Genomic DNA, 22,130 nt, shown 5'->3' with positions numbered 1-22,130 from the left:
ACTGCTCAATCCTCTGCCATTTCGGAGTTAAACCCCCTTTCTTTATGAACCCTAGTCACACCTCCATGCAAGTGACTTGCACAGCCTTCCATAAACACTTCCTGTAAAGAGAGCCCTATTTAGGCTTTCTTTATTACATGTTCTGTTTAATTAAGATTTTCGTATCCCCTGCTATGTTAATAGCTTGATAGACCCTGCAAAATCCTCCTGTATGTGATTAAAGTTCAATTTAGAGATTGAGATACAATTATTTAAGGTAAATTACATCTGTTTGAAAGTGAAACCAGTTTTTTTTCATGCAGGCTCTGTCAATAATAGCCAGGGGAGGTGTGGCTAGGGCTGCATAAACAGAAACAAAGTGATTTAACTCCTAAATGACAGTGAATTGAGCAGTGAAATTGCAAGGGAATTACCTATACACTAAAACTGCTTTATTTAGCTAAAGTAATTTAGGTGACTATAGTGTTCCTTTAACGACTCACGTAAAAGAAAACATTTGGAAATGTTGATTTGCTGTTGCTTTTGCCTTCAACAAAAGATTTTCACAGAGCAGAGAGTGACAAGGATGAGGAAAAGCGTAGATTGATCCCAGATACTTTTGATAACTGGCTGCAAGCTTTTTTTTTTTTCTTTCTCAGCCGTACTGGGAAAGAAAAGCTAAAATTATGTAGTGGACTTTTCCAACATGTAGAGGTTATACTAGAGTCTTTTAATAGTTTTGGTGGATTAGCATGGTTTAATTATGATGCACTTTTCAGACAAAAACTGGCTGTCCACTCTTCCCTGAAATGGGGAATGAAGGATGTTGGTCTTTGGCTGAATCTAATGCTGCCTCAGAGATTTTTGGTTAAACTAGCGACTAATGTCGGCACTTCTAGCACAGTAGGATCGGAGTACGGATGGTGGTCATTCTGACTGGATGCAAGTGTTTCACTAGGATGGGGGTTAGAAAAGGGATTGGCTGCAAGCATACTAAAGGGACATATTTCAGTCCCTTTTTTATCTTTTGGCTTGGTTTTCAAGTAGTTGTCTAGAAGTTTCTGTAGCTTCCTGTAGAATCTGTACAATCCTGAGCTCATTGCTTTTTATGTTGCAGTATGTACTTTTTGAGCTTATGCACAGCTTGAACTTACCACCCTTTTCCTGGTTCAAGGTAATTCCTTCTGGCTATCTCTACTACTATGAAGTTTTTTTGAATTGTCAAGTCTTGCAAGCATCTCCTCATGGTTTTTGAATGTGGTCGTCCTTGCACATTATTTTATTTGTGTGTGTGTGAGTATGTATGTGTATATATATATATATATATATATATATATATATATATATATATATATATATATATATATATATATATTATATATACACATACACAAATGAGTATGTATGTGTATATATATATACATACACAAATTCAGACAGGAGCACTCCTGCACTTGGATTTTCCAATAGTGTATTAAAAAGTATTCATCAATCTACATCAACGTTTCGGGTCTTTATCAAGATAATGACAGTGCACAAAATATACATAGTTATACCAAATATTAAATATCAAACTTACCCCCTCTGTGTAAAGTGATTCCCATTCCTCATCAAGTGGAAACTGCCAAAGTGCGTGCGTGGTGACGTGGGCGCGTGCGTGATGACGTGCATACGTGCGTGCGTAATGACGTGCGCGGGAACGTGGTGACGTGACCGCGTGTAAACAAACAGTGAGCATAGTAACCCAACGTATCCCAGTGCTCATGGAGGAGACAAAATTAAAGTACAATATAACATAACAAAAGAGCAATATTACAGTGGAGAGTTATAATCCCAGGGCTACAGGGTCACATAATCCACTGCAGAGGTGTACTAGTGTATCAACTATATAAAGATGTGTAGAGAAAGTGTGAGTGAACTGTGTGACTATAAGATATATGCAATAAAAGATGCAATGTGATGGAGGAAATTATTATGTATGTGAATGAATGTGTGAATATGTACATGCATGTGAATGAATGTGTGTGAACAAATCAAAAAATAAAAATAAAACCAACCCATGTGTAGAAGTAAAAACACTGCAAATGTGATCAGTGACAGTGAAATAGAGTAGGTACACCCCTAGCATATATGTAAACAAATAGACCAATATAGACCATGAAAGAATAAATAAATCTGCAATGGTACCCCAATTACCTGGGAGTCCACATATAAAAGCTATCACCTACATGTATACCTCAATAAGCATATCCAAATAGAACCCCTTAAAAGTTATTAATACTGACTCAATGTAAATAAATATATAGCAGGATCTAACTCCTACGTATGCAAAAAAAAATATATATGGCAGCTATACAACATCTATGTACATACATATTGTAACGGATCGCCTGGCACCCCGACCGGGTACCTCCGTTAATGGATGCTCCTAGTGCTTCCTGAGGACTCCAAGCACTCTGGCAGACACCACAATCACCGAATCCGGGAAACCTTTTAAATTCTCCCAAGCATATGAATGCTGTAGACCATTGAATAGGAACCATACGAATAGGCTTGTACTCCTAGCAGTCAACTGGAACAGCATGCAATAAATCCTTCCCCCAATAATGAGACGACACATCACTTTGAGGGTAAAACAGGAACTCTGGACTGGCTCATCCAGCCTGGCTTTTATTACACTTGTACACTTACAGGCCACACCCAGGGGGAGGCATAAAATCACCAATCACACATCTGGTGCAACCCACACATTCCCTCCCCTCAGATAAACAGTTAAACCAATTATTACATACAATAAAAATACAGTTTTTACACATACACTGTAACTTTAAAACCATACATCCAATTTCAATAAAAGTTGCATATTCAGACTCAGCATACATCAAACATAAACACTTCCAAAAATCAGCCAAATCCCTCCAGTGGATCAAAAGTTAGCTGGAAGTCCTTTATGACCGACCGCAAGCACAATTTCCTGCCCAAAACAGTTCCATAGATTTGGGCTGTGCGGTCGGTCAATTTCATGCGAAAAAATGACTAAGTCCCATTTCGAACGGGACTTAGTCTCTGGAGCTGCAAGTTCCGTATGGGAGAAGGTAAGGGTCAGCGGTGTTCGGCAGAATGTGTAGCCGATTTTAGTTCCACATAATCTTTAACATACACCGCTGACCGCATTCGAATTACCAAAATGGCCGCCGCCACGTGTTCGGCTGCCGAATGGCGGCCACCCAGCGCTCGGCAATTAACCTGCAGTAACCTCACAGCCTGGGAGGTAAATTGCCTGCACACTTTAACTTCTGGGTGGTCCGCCTGTGTGGTACTTGGTTCAGTAAGCCCTATTTACTGAACCAAGTGGGGGAAAGCCAGGAACAAGTTATTTTACAGGTCTGGGGACATAGTCTTAAAGGGACATTGTTCACCAAAGTTACAAGATGTCCCCAGCCGGTTCTTAAAGGGCCATACACACCAAATAAAAGTCCATACGTTTTCAGGGGCCATAGTCTTAAAGGGTATTGTTACCCAAAGTCTCAATATGTCCCCAGACAGTTCTTAAAGGGCCAGCAGCAGTACAATAAAATACCATTCACTGTGCTTAAAGGGCCAGTAGCCGCCATATAAAGTACAATATGCCCCAAATAACCCAGGGGCCATAGTCAGTAGGTAGGAGGCTAGCAAACAGGCTTCTCCAGGGCCCAGTGGCGAGGTTGGTTTCACCACATTTCTCCCCTTTTCCAAACAGACTAACAGGGTACCTGACCTCTTGCCGGTCAGTGCCCTTGTTAGTCCAGCAGCCCACCCACAAAACAGAAACAGCAGTACAGCCCACCCACAATAAATGGTTACTACACCTGAGTAAGGGAATAACTTGTCCAGGTCCAGGTGCCTCACCACGGCTGTGTGGGGGACTGGTAGGCCGTTTTGGTGGGTTGCTGAGTGGGCAGAGACCAGCGGTACTCTGCCCTGATGCCAGCACTACCACGGGAGTAGTCTGGTTGGACCCTGGTTGCTGGAGACCGACTGTCTCCCCTTTAGCTGCGCAGCTCTGCTGTTGGTGGGGGAGACCGACTGTCTCCCCTTTGGCTAAGCAGCCTTGTTGCTGGGGGACAGGACTGACTGTCCTTACACCCTGTGCTGTAGGTGCAGAGACCACAGTCCCATCTGCACAGTTGTGGGGCTTACAGTCTCCCCCTGGTACATTAAGCTGCCGCTGGGGAGAGGTGGTAGCCAGCTCCTCTCCCATTAGAACACTCTGCCGCTGGGGAGAGGAGGTAACAATCTCCTCTCCCAGGCATACTTTCAGTCTTTGTGGAGGGAGACCGACTGTCTCTCCTCCCAATGCAGTGTCCTGCTGCTGGGGAACGGAGACTGGGCTCTCTATTCCCAAAAAATCACGCTGCTGCTGGGGGGTAGGACCAACTACCTCTGCCCCCTGTAACTCAGCCTGCCGCTGGGGAATGGAGACTGGGCTCCCAATTCCCTGCAATTCACACTGCCGCTGGGGAATGGAGACTGGGCTCCCAATTCCCAACAAATCACACTGCCCTGGGGAGGGAGGACGGCCCCCTCAGCTCCCTGTAGCTTGGGCGCAGAGACCACGGTCCCATCTGCGCTGGTGTGGGGCTTACGGTCTCCCCTTGGTGGGTTAGGCTGCCGCTGGAGAGAGGGTGTAACAAGCTCCTCTCTCTGAACTGTAACCTGCCGCTGGGGATCTGGGCCGACTGCCCAGCATCCCTGTAGGGCCGGTAGAGAGACCGCAGTCCCATCTCCACCTGCCATCTGTGGGTCTTCCCAGGACCAATCCGTGAGGCCCCTCAAAATTTGTGAGTAAGGGCCACCTGCTTCCCCACCTGACAACTCTGGCTGCTGCTGGGGATCTGGGCCGGCTGCCCAGCATCCTGGTGGGCCCGGTGGAGAGACCTTGGTCCCATCTCTACCTGCCTGTTGTGGTTCCTCACAGGACAAGTCTATGAGGACCCCCACTTCGGGTTCCTCCCGCCGCCTCAGGAAAAGACGGCTAACCTCCTTGGATGCAGCCTCTACTCGGCTGCTGTAACGCTCCTGCTGCTGAGCATACTTCCTCTCTTTCGCCAGCCGGAATTATCGGTCCAGCCTTGTGTTTCGCTCGGCCATGACCTGGTTCCAGATCACCCGGCGTGTCTCCATGGGTATATCATCCCCATACTCGGCCACTCGCTGCCTCACCTCGGCCAGCCAATCATCTCCAGAGCCAGAACCTTCCATACTTGTCTGCTCCCAGGGGTGCTGCACGACTGCTAGCGTTGCCCTCAATTTGTAAATCCAAACGAACTGTGTCTCCGAGCTGCTTTACCTCACACTAGGACGCCATCCCACCGCTTGCCACCAATGTAACGGATCGCCTGGCACCCCGACCGGGTACCTCCGTTAATGGATGCTCCTAGTGCTTCCTGAGGACTCCAAGCACTCTGGCAGACACCACAATCACTGAATCCGGGAAACCTTTTAAATTCTCCCAAGCATATGAATGCTGTAGACCATTGAATAGGAACCATACGAATAGGCTTGTACTCCTAGCAGTCAACTGGAACAGCATGCAATAAATCCTTCCCCCAATAATGAGACGACACATCACTTTGAGGGTAAAACAGGAACTCTGGACTGGCTCATCCAGCCTGGCTTTTATTACACTTGTACACTTACAGGCCACACCCAGGGGGAGGCATAAAATCACCAATCACACATCTGGTCCAACCCACACATTCCCTCCCCTCAGATAAACAGTTAAACCAATTATTACATACAATAAAAATACAGTTTTTACACACACACTGTAACTTTAAAACCATACATCCAATTTCAATACATACATACATCAAACATAAACACTTCCAAAAATCAGCCAAATCCCTCCAGTGGATCAAAAGTTAGCTGGAAGTCCTTTATGACCGACCGCAAGCACAATTTCCTGCCCAAAACAGTTCCATAGATTTGGGCTGTGCGGTCGGTCAATTTCATGCGAAAAAATGACTAAGTCCCATTTCGAACGGGACTTAGTCTCTGGAGCTGCAAGTTCCGTATGGGAGAAGGTAAGGGTCAGCGGTGTTCGGCAGAATGTGTAGCCGATTTTAGTTCCACATAATCTTTAACATACACCGCTGACCGCATTCGAATTACCAAAATGGCCGCCGCCACGTGTTCGGCTGCCGAATGGCGGCCACCCAGCGCTCGGCAATTAACCTGCAGTAACCTCACAGCCTGGGAGGTAAATTGCCTGCACACTTTAACTTCTGGGTGGTCCGCCTGTGTGGTACTTGGTTCAGTAAGCCCTATTTACTGAACCAAGTGGGGGAAAGCCAGGAACAAGTTATTTTACAGGTCTGGGGACATAGTCTTAAAGGGACATTGTTCACCAAAGTTACAAGATGTCCCCAGCCGGTTCTTAAAGGGCCATACACACCAAATAAAAGTCCATACGTTTTCAGGGGCCATAGTCTTAAAGGGTATTGTTACCCAAAGTCTCAATATGTCCCCAGACAGTTCTTAAAGGGCCAGCAGCAGTACAATAAAATACCATTCACTGTGCTTAAAGGGCCAGTAGCTGCCATATAAAGTACAATATGCCCCAAATAACCCAGGGGCCATAGTCAGTAGGTAGGAGGCTAGCAAACAGGCTTCTCCAGGGCCCAGTGGCGAGGTTGGTTTCGCCACACATATCTAAATCCATCCCACTGATTATTACTAATCCTAAATGAATGTATATATATGTGTGAGGACATGGCCAATAAAGAAATGTATATGTATAAAGCTCATGTATGAAAAAAGACTATAAACCACACCAAATATTCAAAATAACAGATACAAGATGCTGAGGCTGAATAATACCCACTAGTAACAATAGCAAAAAGTAATCTAACCTGGGCTACAAATAATAAATCACAGCATAACATTAGAATAATGACTTTAGAATAATGACTTGGCGAGTATCCAAAAATGAAGTAAACAAAATATATTCGTTTAGTCCCTTGGGTTCAAGAGTATCCAATTGCTTGATCCAAAATGTCTCTTTATTTTTGGTTAAAATTAGAGACTTTACTCTACCTTATTCACCTGTGATCTTCCCTACCATTGATGTAAAGAATGTATTTACTATTATTCCCCATGATATAGGGATGGAAGCATTACGTACCTGGCTATGTGAGAGTGATAAATATCAAGGGCCTAAATTATGCCTTGCAGTACACTAAATTTTAAATACGTGTGGTTGTCAGGTCACTTGTGTCTCAGTAAAACACATAATCATTTAAAACACACATCATACAAATACTGTATTTATTTGAGATGGCTCATTTTCTATTTTTGTTATTTGCCCTCAAGGTGGGGAATGTAAGAAATTTATATGCAAAACATTGTATATATTATATCTATATACTGTATGTGACTCTTTGGGCATGTGACTGGTTTCACAACTTGGGGTCATCTATTTGATAACAGTGTGATAATGATGAAAGCTTTCAGTTGCATTTTACAGCACCCAGCTAAAACGAAAACTTACATCCCTCCAGCAGTTCTCCTGCCAACCAGTTTTCCATGCATGTTATCAGAAGATCAGTGTAATGAACATATAGGTGTTACCATTGAAATGTGTGTTTTCCGAAGCTATCCTGTCTCTAAAAGAAGTCCAGGCTTGTTCCCAACCTACCCAAAAACCAACCCTGACTGGTCACATCTTACACAATGTTACAGTATAGCTGGAGGGAAGAGATCAAAGGGAAAGAGTTGTGTAAAGACAGAACTCTCTGGAAGAAGGGGGCTGGATAAACCACTTTTGGGATGGAAAAGGGATTCTGGGACATGTAGGTAATGACTGCAAGAATCAGTCTTTAAAAGAACAACATCCAAGGAGCTCCTCTCCTCTCTTTCTCTTTTTGTCTCTTTTGGGAAGGACAGCGCAGAAAGCTTGCAGTGGTGCCATGGTGAACTGAGAGAGATTGTCCCAGACTACCAAAGATGAAAGCGCAAGGGAAAGATCTTCATTTAAAGGGACACTATAGTCACCTGAACAACTTTAACTTTATGAAGCAGTGTTGGTGTATAGAACATGCCCCTGCAGCCTCACTGCTCAATCCTCTGCCATTTAGGAGTTAAATCCCTTTGTTTATAAACCCTAGTCACACCTCCCTGCATGTGACTTGCACAGCCTTCCATAAACACTTCCTGTAAAGAGAGCCCTATTTAGGCTTTCTTTATTGCAAGTTCTGTTTAATTAAGATTTTCTTATCCCCTGCCATGTTAATAGCTTGCTAGACCCTGCAAGAGCCTCCTGTATGTGATTAAAGTTCAATTTAGAGATTGAGATACAATTATTTAAGGTAAATTACATCTGTTTGAAAGTGAAACCAATTTTTTTTTCATGCAGGTTCTGTCAATCATAGCCAGGGGAGGTGTGGCTAGGGCTGCATAAACAGAAAAAAAAAGTGATTTAACTCCTAAATGACAGTGAATTGAGCAGTGAAATTGCAGGGATCTATACGCTAAACCTGCTTTATTTAGCTAAAGTAATTTAGGTGACTATAGTGTTCCTTTAAGTATTGCCCTTTTACTATGTATCATTTGGTTTTGGACTGGATGTGGTTATAATGTGTATTGTGTGTATCCTTTTTAAATCTGTAACAGTATCCTAAATGAATATTAACAATACATTTTATTATACACTTGTGTTTGTGTCTTATATGTCATCCATTCCCTAAAAGAATATCCTTGTAAAAGGGTCATCATTTCTTACACTGATGTGTACTAAAATCCATTTTTTTTTGTCAACAAATTACAACCAATATATCTTACTATCTGTCTGACAATAAAAGGTTTCAAATATTTTTTTTTTTTTTTTGCAGATTCAACATTTGAACTATCAGATTCAAAATCTTTTTAGTGTTCTGAACTATGAGAGAAGCAGAACATTGAATCTTATAGATGCCTCTGTATTTGGTATGGATGATATCCACAAAAAATGGAGACAATTTGTGCTTGAATTCCATGAATCCAGTGTTGATAAAGGAACATTTTATTTTGTAAAGGTAGATATAATTTGTTTACGTGGCATGAAAATTACTATTTGGACTAATATATGAAGCATATTTGTCATATTTATTAAATATTTTAGCATACTTTTTGAGCAATATTTAATTTTATAAAAAAATAATGAGAAGCTTTAAGCTTCAAAACAGTTTTGGCCTGATGTAGCAGTTGTGTAGATCGTAGTGTCATTGCTCCATTACCTGCCGTTAAGAAGTGAAATCACTTTGTTTATGCAACCCTAGTCATGCCTCCTCAGCTGTGACTCACACAGTCTATAAGGAAAATGAGTTTCATTTTTACATTAGTTTGTTTTCCTGCTTTGCTTTAACCCCTTAAAAATTAAGGCAATTGTCCACGTTGTTCAAACATAATTTATCGCTTTCATATTAACACTATATATCATTTTATTCAGGTGAAACAGGGCATTCATTTCACATAAAATGTTTATATATGGAACATAATTTAAAATGAATAAAATCTAAAAAAGTGTGAAAATGAAGAAATGTTATTTTCTTAGTTCTGCATGGCATTTTAACTGTGAATGTCATAATACTGTTAGCATTTACAAAAAAAATAAAAAATAAATAAAAAGCACACATTTGTGTTTAGTGATGTTTCATGAGTACTACAGAACCCCCAAATGTACAGGTTTTGCGGGGTTTTGGAAAGTTACACGATCAATATAGGGCTTGCCCATTTTAGTATGCCAGATTGACAAAGTTGCTTTCAGTCTAGGAGACAGTTTTGTTTTTTTTCCCAACAGCATAACTACATTTCTTAAAGGGACACTATAGTCGTGTCTATAGATTGTCCCTGCAGGCTTTTCAATGTTTACATTGCTGCCTAGTAACTCAAACGGCCACTTAAGTGTTTCCTATCACCTACATTCAGTGTCTCCACGCATGGAGGCGCTGAACGTTCCCCATAGAGATGCATTGATTTATTGCATCTCTACGAGGAGATATTGATTGGTAATTTATTATCTCAGCTATGGAGGCTGGCCAGCTGCAGCGAGACCGTCATCGCGTTAGAAAGAAGGTGAGTGATAACTCTACTCCCATGGGATCAGAGGGGGCTAGTGACCTAAACGCACACACTCATAGGCAGACACACACATCCTGACATATACAAACAGAAAAATCTACAATTAAAGGAAAAAACAAAGACTCATAGAGTAATATAGTTAACACACAATACAGCGTTAATTTCAAAGTTGCACTCACAAACATAAATTGATTGTGAAACGGGGGATGTAGGGAAGCAGCGCTTAACAATTGAATTCCTTGTGTGGAGTCCAATGGAGCCAATACAAGGGAGAAAACAAAATGGGACAGGAATACTAGTATAGTGTAGTATATCTATAACCGCAGAGGCAGAATATAAGGAAAACATATATTGTACTCAAACTTTTCTGGAGCTCAAAAACAGCTCCAGATCACAGCGTATGGACGGTACAATCCATCTTGGAACCCCTTTGGAAGTGAACTCCTCTGTATTTACTATTTTCCTTGTGGATACTTATTATTCCGAATACATTTACACATACTATGTTGATTTAAACTTTCTTTTATCTTTAATTGCTTATTTGATATTATTTTATGTTTTAAAGTTAATTAATGTTCGAGTCACATGATCAGTGACATCATCTGACCTTTTTTTTATTTCTTGGCTATTTAAGAGTGAAGGTCCCCTACTCTGTAACACTTTGAAAAAGCCTTCTGTAGGTGAAACACGTTAGTGTGTTACTTTTTATTTGTTTAATAAAATGAATCTACTTAATACCCCTGGACCTTCATTGGACATCTTTTTATTGGAGAAGCTGTATCTCACATTCCCAGGTGGGGGACAGACCACCTATGCTATAAAGGACTGAGCAATCCCTATTTGCTCATCCATTGTGAGTATATTCCTCTCTTTATTTTATTTGTTTTAGTAATACAGAGAACACTATTCCTGTTCTTTTATATCCCATATGTATCACTGGAGCATCATCTGGAATACACCATGTGGATTATTGGCACAGGGATACGATACCAGAGGAAATCAGGACCATCCTAACATTCACAGACATGGATTGTACTATCCATACACTGTGATCTGGAGCTGATCTTGAGCTCCAGAAAAGTGTGAGTGCAATATATTTTTTCCTTATATCCTGCCTCTGCTGTTATAGACATACTACACTATATTAGTATTCCTGTCTCATTTTGTATTCTCTCTTATATTGGCTCCATTGGACTCCACATTGGACTTTTACTTGCATCAACGGCCAGAAAGAAGAGACTCTGGTTTGGGAAAGTTTTAGCTGCTGTACACATAAGGAACAAGCGCCAGAAATCTCACTTGCTGCTATATCTATAAATTGATTGTAGGCATATCAGGTTTCTAGAGCTGAAACAGAGTTCTCAAACATGATAGTGGGCATGTAGGAGAGAGTAGAAAAACATAGGATAATAAGTGCAGACTATTGAAAGCCGTATATTGCGCTTTGATTAGTAACACTTACAGAATGATATAGTGGTATTTGAGCATATCACAATCCCAAGCAGTATCTGCAACAGTTACGGTCCACAGATCTCCGTGTTTATTCAAGGATAACACCTCTTATGTGATGTGAAAAATGTATTAAGTAAAAACCAAACAAAATAATATAACATAACTGTACAAGTTAATAAACTTACTACAGTGGCCCAACCCTACGTGTTTCCTCCAGTTGCCCGGAGTTCCTCAGGGGTAAAGTTTATTCCATCTCCCGTGTGTGGAATCAATTTGATTTCTCTGACCCGACAAGCTCGATTTTTTAAATCATTCAAACCACTCCCACAGCAGCTTTGAGCCACCGATAGTGGTCACAGCTGTGCTTTGTTTCTTCGGAAATGTGTTCCAAGCCTATTTTCCATTCACTGCTATCTCTTGTGTATGTGCAGGAGTTGTACGTGTGCGTTCCATTTCCTAGGAGACTGATATTGCGCTTGCGCCTCATTACTGGCGCTACGTGTCATCCATTCATCATATTATCTCGTGCAGAGTACCAATAGTAGTAAATTATTACATGTGAATAAAAAAACATATGTATCACAACTTATAAATCAAAACATACAGTTAAACATTACATACATCTTGCATAAGTGTTTAAAAATATCTATCATCAAACAATATAAAATAAACCAATATGTATCCCTAAGCAGTATATATCTCTATGAGTAAACACATTTGAGGTCATGGGGACTCAATCCAAAACCCCACAAATACTTAAAATTAATTAAAATGTATGTAACTAACATTCAAAAAGCCCAAATTGAACACAGGAAATCACTGAAACATAAATGATTTACAACATCTAAATATACAACTTTCAATAGTCTGCACTTATTATCCTATATTTTTTTACTCACTACTACATGCCCACACATCTCTAGAAACCTGATATGCCTACAATCAATTTATGTTTAGGAGTGCAACTTTGAAATTAACACTGTATTGTGTGTTAACTATATTGCTCTATGATTCTTTGTTTTTTTCCTTTCACTGTAGATTTTTCTGTTTATATTTTTTGTTAGGATTGAGGAAAGTCCTGCAATATTTTCTACAAGTTAGAAGAATAAAGGTTGCTACTCTACACACACCCTGACAGACAGACACACACTGACACACATATACATATGCTGACATACAAACAAACTCTCTCACACAGACACACTCACACAGCCGCACACTGATACACACACACACACTCTTACAGACAGACACACATTCACAGACAAACACACACACTGTCACTCACACAGTCACAAAGTATTATTTGATACACTCAAAGGGATACACAGACACAAACAAAGATTCATAGACACACAGACAAATACACATACATACAAACATACACACAACAGATATACACACACAACTAAAAATAAAAAAATACATATTTTTAGCCACTCTCCTGTTTACTGCCTTCTGGGCTCAGGGGGGTGGCTTCCCTGGGGTCCATTGGGACTGGGTAGCAGCAAATGACAATAGATCAGTGGGCCTGGCTGCGGCTGATGGGAGCAGCTGCCACTGTTCCAGACTCCCCCTCCTCCTGTCTCCTCAGCCTCATGCAGAACTCTGTGCACAGGGAGGAAGTGTATGGAACTGTAATTACTTTCTCCCGGCGCACAGGGGAATGGGCGGGCAGCCGGCTCTGCATAATAGGGGCAGGCTGGAGGCCGGCTCTGAGGGATGTGGGTGACTGGGCCAGCTCTGAGGAAAGCAGGCGGGCGGACCAGCTCTGAAAAACAGTTATATGCAACAGTTGTATGCAGTTTTCAAGAAGATTTTCTACAGGACATTTTACTTTTAAATTAACTTAACACAGAATACAGCATCTCACAGCAGCACAGCGTAAAGCAATAAAAACTTTGACTGACAGTCAAATCACACTGAATTAACTCTTTCACTGCTGGCTACAATTCTCATAGGCAAGATATCCTATTATATTCCAATTTTACAACTACAATATTTCTCATACTTGATCATTGACCATTCCTATATCCATCCAATAAGAATAATTCTAACCACATTTTACGTTTGCAGAATTTTAACTTTTCGAATTAAGATTTACTATTTCTAAATTACATAAGCTAATTATTAATTTTATTTTTAAAGTTAAAAGTAATATAGAGTTCATTGGTCCACCTGCAGGAATGGAATTCCGAATTCTATATATTATTAATGAATCATGACTCCTTAATGTTTGGAATCACCAGCTTTTATCCAAGTATATTCTGCCTTTTAGTGAAATCAATCAATCAATTTAATTTTATTAAATTAAATAAAAAACGCATAATTACCAGTTAGGTTGAATATTTTCTATCAGATGTGTAGATATTTCCCAGGAATTTTGAATGCAAGTATGATGAGAGAATTGTATGAAAATAGAAACGTTTTTAGAGTTCTGAAGTTGTGTTAGTTAGAAAAGATACAAAGAATTAGGTGTTTCCAGCTTTGTCTCCAGATGTCAGATCTTAGATGTGAGGGTGAGAGTTTGAGTCCAAGACTTTTGTTTTTAAGTGTAAGAGTCCCCTCTTTCTCATTTGTCCTTCATTTTTAAAAGATACATTTTCTGTACGTCACTAGTTGGTAGGACCAATAGGGAACTGTGGGTGTGTCTACCCTACAGACTATCATCTAGATTTTGGTCAATACATGGCGCAATTACATCACCGGAAATTCTTGTCAGGGGGTCCAGTTGCCTTTTTGTATAATGGGTTAACTGTATTTCGTGATGTGTTTGATATAATCTTGGTTGTCTTTTATGGCTTCTATTTGTCAAAGAAGCTGTCATCGTCAAAAGGTTTTTCCCCGTTTTACTGTCTGGTTTTGGTGTCATAAATTAGAATTTGACACCTGTACACCTGTAGCCTTAATTTCACCCTTCTTTACAATGTAACTTGGAAGATTCCGTTAGTTTTAGAAAGTACAATTAATTACTTAGTGTTATCTGTCATAGGTGATCCTGTCTGGTTTTCTTGTGTGAAACTGTAGTTAAGATTACACATATTCCACTAACAATAGTAAATACTATGGCATTTCTTCATTGATATTATATCCATGAATATTCTATATTATTAACATAGTACTAATTATATATGATTAATATACTTATATACTTATAGTAAGTTATAAGTGGATATTGCGTGTGAATATATATATATATATATATATATATATATATATATATATATATATATATATAAAGGCGGAGCCTGGAGTTGTGGGAGGGGATGATCCGGCCTATATAAACTCAGACTTACATCCATACCAGGTCACCGGTTTTCCGAATCCAGTCTTCGTCGTGATTTCTTGGGCCTACCTGTGTTTCTTCGAGACTACCAGCGCTTCCTCGACCCCAGGAAAATACGCTCCCGTCGGCTGCATCTACTGGGACTCCCTTTTCGCTGCGTCCTCGGTACCCTTGCCGGGCTTCCGGGTCGGCCGTCAGGCACCCGGAAACAGTGCGTACAAACCACACTAATTATGTTCTTACTCATGACACGTACGAATGCACGAACGGTTACTTCACGTATGACTAGTTACACATACAGTTACATCATACAAACCTTTACTCACACGAACAGTTATTCATACGAACGACTGTGCATACGAACGGCCACTCATACGAACGGCTATTTGTGCGAGCAGCTATTCATGCGAGCAGCTATTCATGCGAGCAGCTATTCATGCGAACGGTCAATTACACGGTCGGCAATTCATTTGAACAAACTCATACAAACAGTTAAAAAATAAACGCACCTTCAAAGTCAATATAGACGAAGTTCACGAACCACTAATGCACATTGAGGATTCAGATGAACAGATATCTCTCTAAGGAGCACACAAAACGAACAAATGTACGAAACATGACTCATACACAGAGTCTCAAAGCTACACCGCCAACTACCGGCAGAAATCCTTCATGACAGCCACAAGGGTTAGGAATATTAAGCCTACAACAGGCACCAAAACTTTATGCTGTTTGTTTTAGGCAATATATGTTGGGCTTAGCCACTTTAGCTGTGGTTAAATAAAAAATGTTGTTACATTTCAGTATGGTAATTGAGGTTTGCTGTACACTTTGCAATTTGTTTTACAGGTTGTGATCTTTTCCCTCCCTGACTATTTACAATAAATTATAATCTCAAATCCTATATATCATGTATTTACGTATATAGGAATTAAAGTACTCAGTAGTACTCTTAAATTTAGATATTGTGTTTATACAATGTCTTTTCAGGCACAAATTCACAGACAAACCTGTAAGTTTCAATCTATATGTCACATAAATTGTTAAACCATATGCGGGGGTAAAACTCTCTTACAAAAGTCACGTCATAATTAATATAAGATGCCTACGCCTTATTAGGTCAGATTAAGTTAACTCTCACTTCAAATCCTTTAACTCGCTAGGTCAAAGACACCAAACAAACGCTTATTAACCCTCAAACAGGAAAACTAATTAAAGGAAGGTATAAAAAAATAAACAATTGCAAGTGTCCCGTACAGTGTATAAAGTTAAGTTTATTTTAGGTCTCACAGACAACTGTGTTCATTCGCTCACTTGCTACGTCACAAAATAAGACCCTCCGTTAGCTTAGAGGTACGCACGCCCTCCGGTTACTTTTTCCCAAACACCATTAATTGATAAGTCACCCAAAATCAGAACGTAGATTGTCACAAACTAGACTTATAACCATCCTCACATGGAGGTACCGTACGCCCCACGACCCAATCATTTCATAGAGTCACGCACACCTCACTCGGGGTGTAGTTAGTACCACTCTTCTTCTCCCCTCTGTCTTCCAATTCACAGCTCAAAGGCATATACCCCACCATCAATTCATGGCACAGTCAGGACAAATCATAGATAGAGCCTCTATTTAGCCTCTTGGCAATTAGCAGGGCCTCATCTCCCCAAATCTAATTAAGTTCTTCGCCATCTGGACTTTATAAAGTTACAACCCAAGAATAATCACTACGTTACTACTATACATTGCCATATGTCATTTATAGCATGTCTCACCTGTCGGATCAAGGAGAGGATTTCTCATTACCAAGTACTCTGGCTAGACCAGCCACTCCAACCATAACCACCGCCATAAGTGAGAATTTAAAGACTTCAAGCCCCTGTTCAATGAAATCATGGACAATCCCAAAGATAGCCTTTCTGAACTAAGGCGTAGTTTTATACCCAGCCACCGCCAGGAAAGCGGAACTGTATAAATTACTAATGACCTAGCTCGCAAGCCAGCATTGGCGATACTCTAGCCGGGATCCAAACCACAATGTCAGCAATGCTGGCATCTGTCAATAACTTAGACCAGAGAATGGAGAAGCTGGAATCCTCAACCCCAGCTAACGTGAACTCCACAGATCTCGCAACCACCATACCCACCGCACTAATTGCAGCCACACAGGGTAATGCCACTTTCACGCCACCATGGCCATGGGTCAGACACGCACATAATCACCCCTGCCCACATGGTCCCACCCAATATAAAAAAAGATATATTAGGGGGTACTCCTGATAGCGTCCCAAGACATAATTGACAACAAGACGTACAACTGCGGTGACGTGTCTGTGGTACTTACGGCTAAAGACCACAGGTTGGACAAAAAAACTGTCCATCCCGGACTTCGTGCTAGCCTCTACAGAGATATTATCTGCTTTAATTTCCCACAACGCATAGTGGAGTTAGACCTCTACATGCACAAGTTGGTAGACCTGGGTAACAAGTACGGTGGCACTTCATTTTACGACTATCACAAGTCCTTCTCGGCTAAAGCGCGGCTACATTTGCTCAGTTTAATATAAGGATAAACTGGAGCCACATGGACACCGAGTTATTCTGCCACCACTTTGCCGGGCGAGTGCCTCCGGCTTGTGCTATCTGCTCGTCTAATTCCCACACTACCAACTTGTGCCTCATCGAACCCAGTTTACCCACTACTAGCTATAGTACACCGAGCACCACTAACTACAATACACCAAGCACCAGCACGTTTGAACAAAGAGGTTTAAGGGACAAACTAGGTAGATCAATAGTCTTTCTGGGGAAGGCAGAAGTATGCAACAACTTTAACACGAGTGGTTGCAGTTTCAGTGCCTGCAGGTTGTTGCATGTCTGTACCGTCTGCTTTAGAGCCCACGCCAAAACAATGTGCCCTAATCGTCTATTCCCCCCAAAATGACTTACAGAGCTACAGGTTGATAAACTAGCCTTTTACCTCGTCACTCACCCATCACCTAGTCAATTTCCTTATCATGAGCTTCACCAAAGGGTTCCACACTGGGCTAATTGCACTCCCCATAGGTACGCTTGAGTGTAACAACCTACAGTTGGCAACTTTAGACCCCACCACAACGAAGTCCAGAAAGGCTTCATGATCGGGCCATTCCATACGCCCCCTGTTCACCTGCTAGCGTACCAATCCTATAGGTATCGCCACAGGGAAGTACAACAATAAAAAACGCTTGATCATAGACCTATCGGCTCCTCATTCTGTTGTCACACCTAGCCTCAACACACTCATACTGTCAAATGAATTCTCCCTGCAGTATGCCACAGTATTGGAGGCAGGCGATATTGGAGGCAGTAAAAGCAGCCTGGCTAGGGAAAACAGACAAGCTGCTCCCAATACACCAGTCACTGTGGCATCTACATGGAGTAAAATGGAAAGACTTGTACTTTTTTTGCCGTTCGACTAACTTTTGGAGCAAAAAGCAGCCCAAAGTTATTAGATTTATTTGCTGAAACACTATGTTGGTTGTTGTTAAATATATGGGGATGTCCAGTGGTTATCCACTATCTAGATGACTTCCTGACAGTAGAAAAACACGAGTCTGTCCCACTAACCGTTACAAAAACGGTGGCACTATTTGCAACACTTGGAGTACCGGTTACCTTGGACAAAACAGTGGGGCCCGTCACTAGATTGTCATTTCTCAGCATATGCCTATTCTCGGTCACCATGCAGGCTAGTCTCCCCGCAGACAAGGTTCAGAGGTACTACCAACTGGAAAAACCTACAGTCTCTACTTGGTTCTCTGAACTTTGCAATGAAAATTATTCCACAAGGACGGTCGTTAATATCTAGGCTACTCAGTCTGTTACCCAAATTACCCAATGACCTCAGCACAGTCACTCTTGACTAACATGCTAGGTCAGACTTGTCAATGTGGAGACAATTCTTGTCTCAGTGGAATGGTATAGATATGTTCAGTCCACCATGGACAGAGTTTTCCCCAGTGTTGTGGACTGATGCAGCAGCCCACTCGGGGAACGCAGCTATTTTTGGCGGCAGGTGGTTTAGAAGCGCATGGCTAGTCGAGACAGCTTCAATACCCTCGTTTAATACCACTTCCGCCCTGTTTGAAGTATACCCTATAGTGGCTGCTGCTAAAGTCTGGGGACACCTACGGAAGGGACAAACCATCAAATGCTACACTGACAACGGAGCCACATGCAATATTCTCAACAAAGGCAGATCTTCCACTTTGGCCATAATGAGGTTAATCAGGAGACTAGTATGGTTGGCAGACACTCTACACTTTCACCTCACATGCGAGCACATACTGGGCCACCACAACACCGCAGCTGATGCCCTGTCTCGCTTTAACTTTCAGGTGTTCCATCAAGAACATCCCACGGCTGACATAGACCTATACAACCCACCGTTGTTCCAGCACCTCATCTTGCACTAAATGCACTTATGCCGCATGGCAGAATGCTAGCACAATCAGCACTCTCTGCAAACACCAGGTTTTTCTTATAACCGAGCCCTTATCATTTTCAACAGGTTCATCACAGAGTACAAAATCCGTAACCCATGGTCGTTAGACACCATGGTGGCAAGTACATCTTTTTGCCACCTACATCTAAAACTAGCACATAATACCATAAAATTATACCTTCACAGGTATACAATATCACCTCACAAACACATATCCCAGTCACAGCACTTTCATGTCCACTAATCCGATTAGAAACGTTTTAAAAGGCATCTTACTACTTGAAGCACAAAACCCCACTAAACGCCAACCAATAGACGCAAACAAGTTTCGGGCATTATCCGATACATTGGATGCACTGCTGTTTGAAAATGAAACGAACAATACTGTTACAAAAACCTTATTTTACTGTGTGCCTTTAAGTGCTATCTTCACCCTTTTTACTTATTTGCCGTTCGTATGGTTCAGCACGAATCCTTTGTGTAAACGTATAGGTGGCCGCCATTTCGGGACTTTGCACATGTTCGCGGCCATCTTATGTACGAACAGCGGTGTTTGCCAGCAATCGTCTGGAACTGAAAACGGAGACGCAAACAGGCGAACACCACTGAGACCTCCAGGATAGCATAACTTCGTGCTGGACCTACCGAACGGCCCACCATTCGGTAGGACGATTACTCTTCACATGGTGAATACAGCGACCCCTGTAATAACTATGGATGGCAAGGGGTTCGGGGAGTTTTACTGTACGAACAGAGACCGACCGCAAGGCCTAAACGTGTGGAACTCTTTTCGGCTAGAACGTCTGTGCGGTCGGTCAAAACTTTGGAAACCCATAACTCCCGAACCGTTCATCCGAACGGGCTGGTTTTCGGATATGTTGATCCCCTGAACAAGATCTATACAGCAGTGTAGGATTTAAAGGGGTACCCCCTGGTTTTGGGGTACATCCAGAACTTGGTCGAAAATATGTACTGTATAATTGGTTTAAATGTTTATCTGAGGGGAGGAGATGTGTGGGAGGTACCAAATGTGTGATTGGTGATTTTATGCCTTCCCCTGGGAGTGTCCTGTTTTCATGTAACCACAATAAAAAGCAGGCTGGGCATCCCAGTCCTCAATTCTTGTTTTGACCCTCAAATCGCAGCCTTGACTCGTTTTGTGGGCAGAAGGGTATCCTAGCTGTGCTATAGCTAGTGGGATTTAGGGATCGACCAATATAGATTTTTTAGAGCCGATACCGATACCGATATTCTGTGAACTTTCAGGCCGATAGCCGATATAATTTGCCGATATTCTGTACATTTACCATTTTGGAAAATAAAAAAACTATTTCTAAAGGTAAATGCACAAAATATACATGCCACGTGTAGTGGATGCAGTGTGTTTAGACAGGGGAGCTGTGTATGTGTGTGTAGTGGATGCAGTGTTTGTGCAGTGTGTGTGTAGTGGATGCAGTGTGTGTTTGTGTAGTGTGAGTGGTGTGGATGCAGAGTGTGTTTGTGTAGTGGATGCAGTGTGTATTTGTCTAGTGTGTATATAATGAAAGCAGAGTGTTTGTGTAGTGTGTGGGTAGTGTGCGTAAAGTGAATGCAGTGTGTAAAGTGAATGCTGTATATACCAAATGCAAAGTGTGTGTGTTTGTATAGTGTGTGTATATAATGCAGAGTGTGTGTAGTGTGCATTATATAAACACACTGTATATAATGCAGTGTGTTTGTGTAATGTTTATATAATGCAGTGTGTTTGTATAGTGTGTGTGTATATAATGCAGTGTGTTTGTATAGTGTGTGTATATAATGCAGTGTGTTTGTATAGTGTGTGTGTGTATATAATGCAGTGTGTTTGTATAGTGTGTGTTTGTATAATGCAGTGTGTGTGTATAATGCAGTGTGTGTATATAATGCAGTGTGTGTATATAATGCAGTGCGTGTTTGTATAATGTGTGTGTATATAATGCAGTGTGTGTGTATATATAATTCAGTGTGTGTTTGTATAGTGTGTGTGTATATAATAGTGTGTTTGTGTAGTGTGCATTATATACACACACTATACAAACACACTGCATTATATATACACACACACACTATACAAACACACTGAATTATATACACAGTGTGTTTGTGTAGTGTATGTGTATAATAGAGTGTATGTGTGAGGGGGCATTTTTTATATTAAAAAAAAATGTTTATATTAAATTATATATTTTTATATATTTAATTATTTATTTTTTGTTGTCCCCCCTCTCTGCTTGTTGCCTTGCCAGGGAGGGGGGATATGTTAATCCCTGGTGGTCCAGTGGCATTGGCTTAGCTGGAGAGGGGAGAGGGGAGGGGAGGGGGGGGGCAGCAAGCGTTTACTCACCTCCCAGCAGCTCCTCCAGCTCCCCAGTGTAAATCTCGCGAGACCCGCGGCCGTCAGAGCTGGCCGCGGGTCTCGCGAGATTTACACTGGGGAGCTGGAGGAGCTGCTGGGAGGTGAGTAAACGCTTGCTGCCCGCCCCCCCCAGGACCGCCGGGCTTGTAATGAGCCTGGCGGTCCTGGGAGGTATTATCGGCAATATCGGTATCCCTATTGGCCGATACCGATATTGCCGAAAATACCGAATATCGGCCGATTATATCGGTAAAAACGATAATCGGTCGATCCCTAGTGGGATTATTCTACATTTATAGGACTCGTATGGAATACTATGGAAAGCAGCTTCTCCCCTCTTCAGCAATAGGAATCCAGACTACTAAACGGTCGAGCTCTCAGCAAGACTAAGGGTAACCGTAACAAATACGTTAAAAATGGCTATTTATCTAGCCTTCTACGGGTTCTTAAGACC

The 22,130-nt window shown here is 41.6% G+C and overlaps 1 protein-coding gene across 1 annotated transcript in view; it reads left to right on the top strand.

Annotated features, from left to right (window-relative positions):
• Window positions 1-22,130, top strand: part of LOC134608855 (telomerase reverse transcriptase-like) — a 310,428-nt gene that overhangs the window by 186,843 nt on the left and 101,455 nt on the right. The window contains exon 2 of the mRNA XM_063452042.1: window positions 8,850-9,032. Coding sequence (XP_063308112.1) covers window positions 8,850-8,887 — 38 coding nt within the window. The 3' untranslated portion in view covers window positions 8,888-9,032. The remainder of the gene's footprint in view (window positions 1-8,849; window positions 9,033-22,130) is intronic.

Source organism: Pelobates fuscus, chromosome 4 (assembly GCF_036172605.1).
Source record: "Pelobates fuscus isolate aPelFus1 chromosome 4, aPelFus1.pri, whole genome shotgun sequence".
Taxonomy (NCBI): Eukaryota; Metazoa; Chordata; class Amphibia; order Anura; family Pelobatidae; genus Pelobates; species Pelobates fuscus.
The sequence above is the reverse complement of the archived record's forward strand: the minus strand, read 5'-3'. Positions and strand labels throughout refer to the sequence as shown.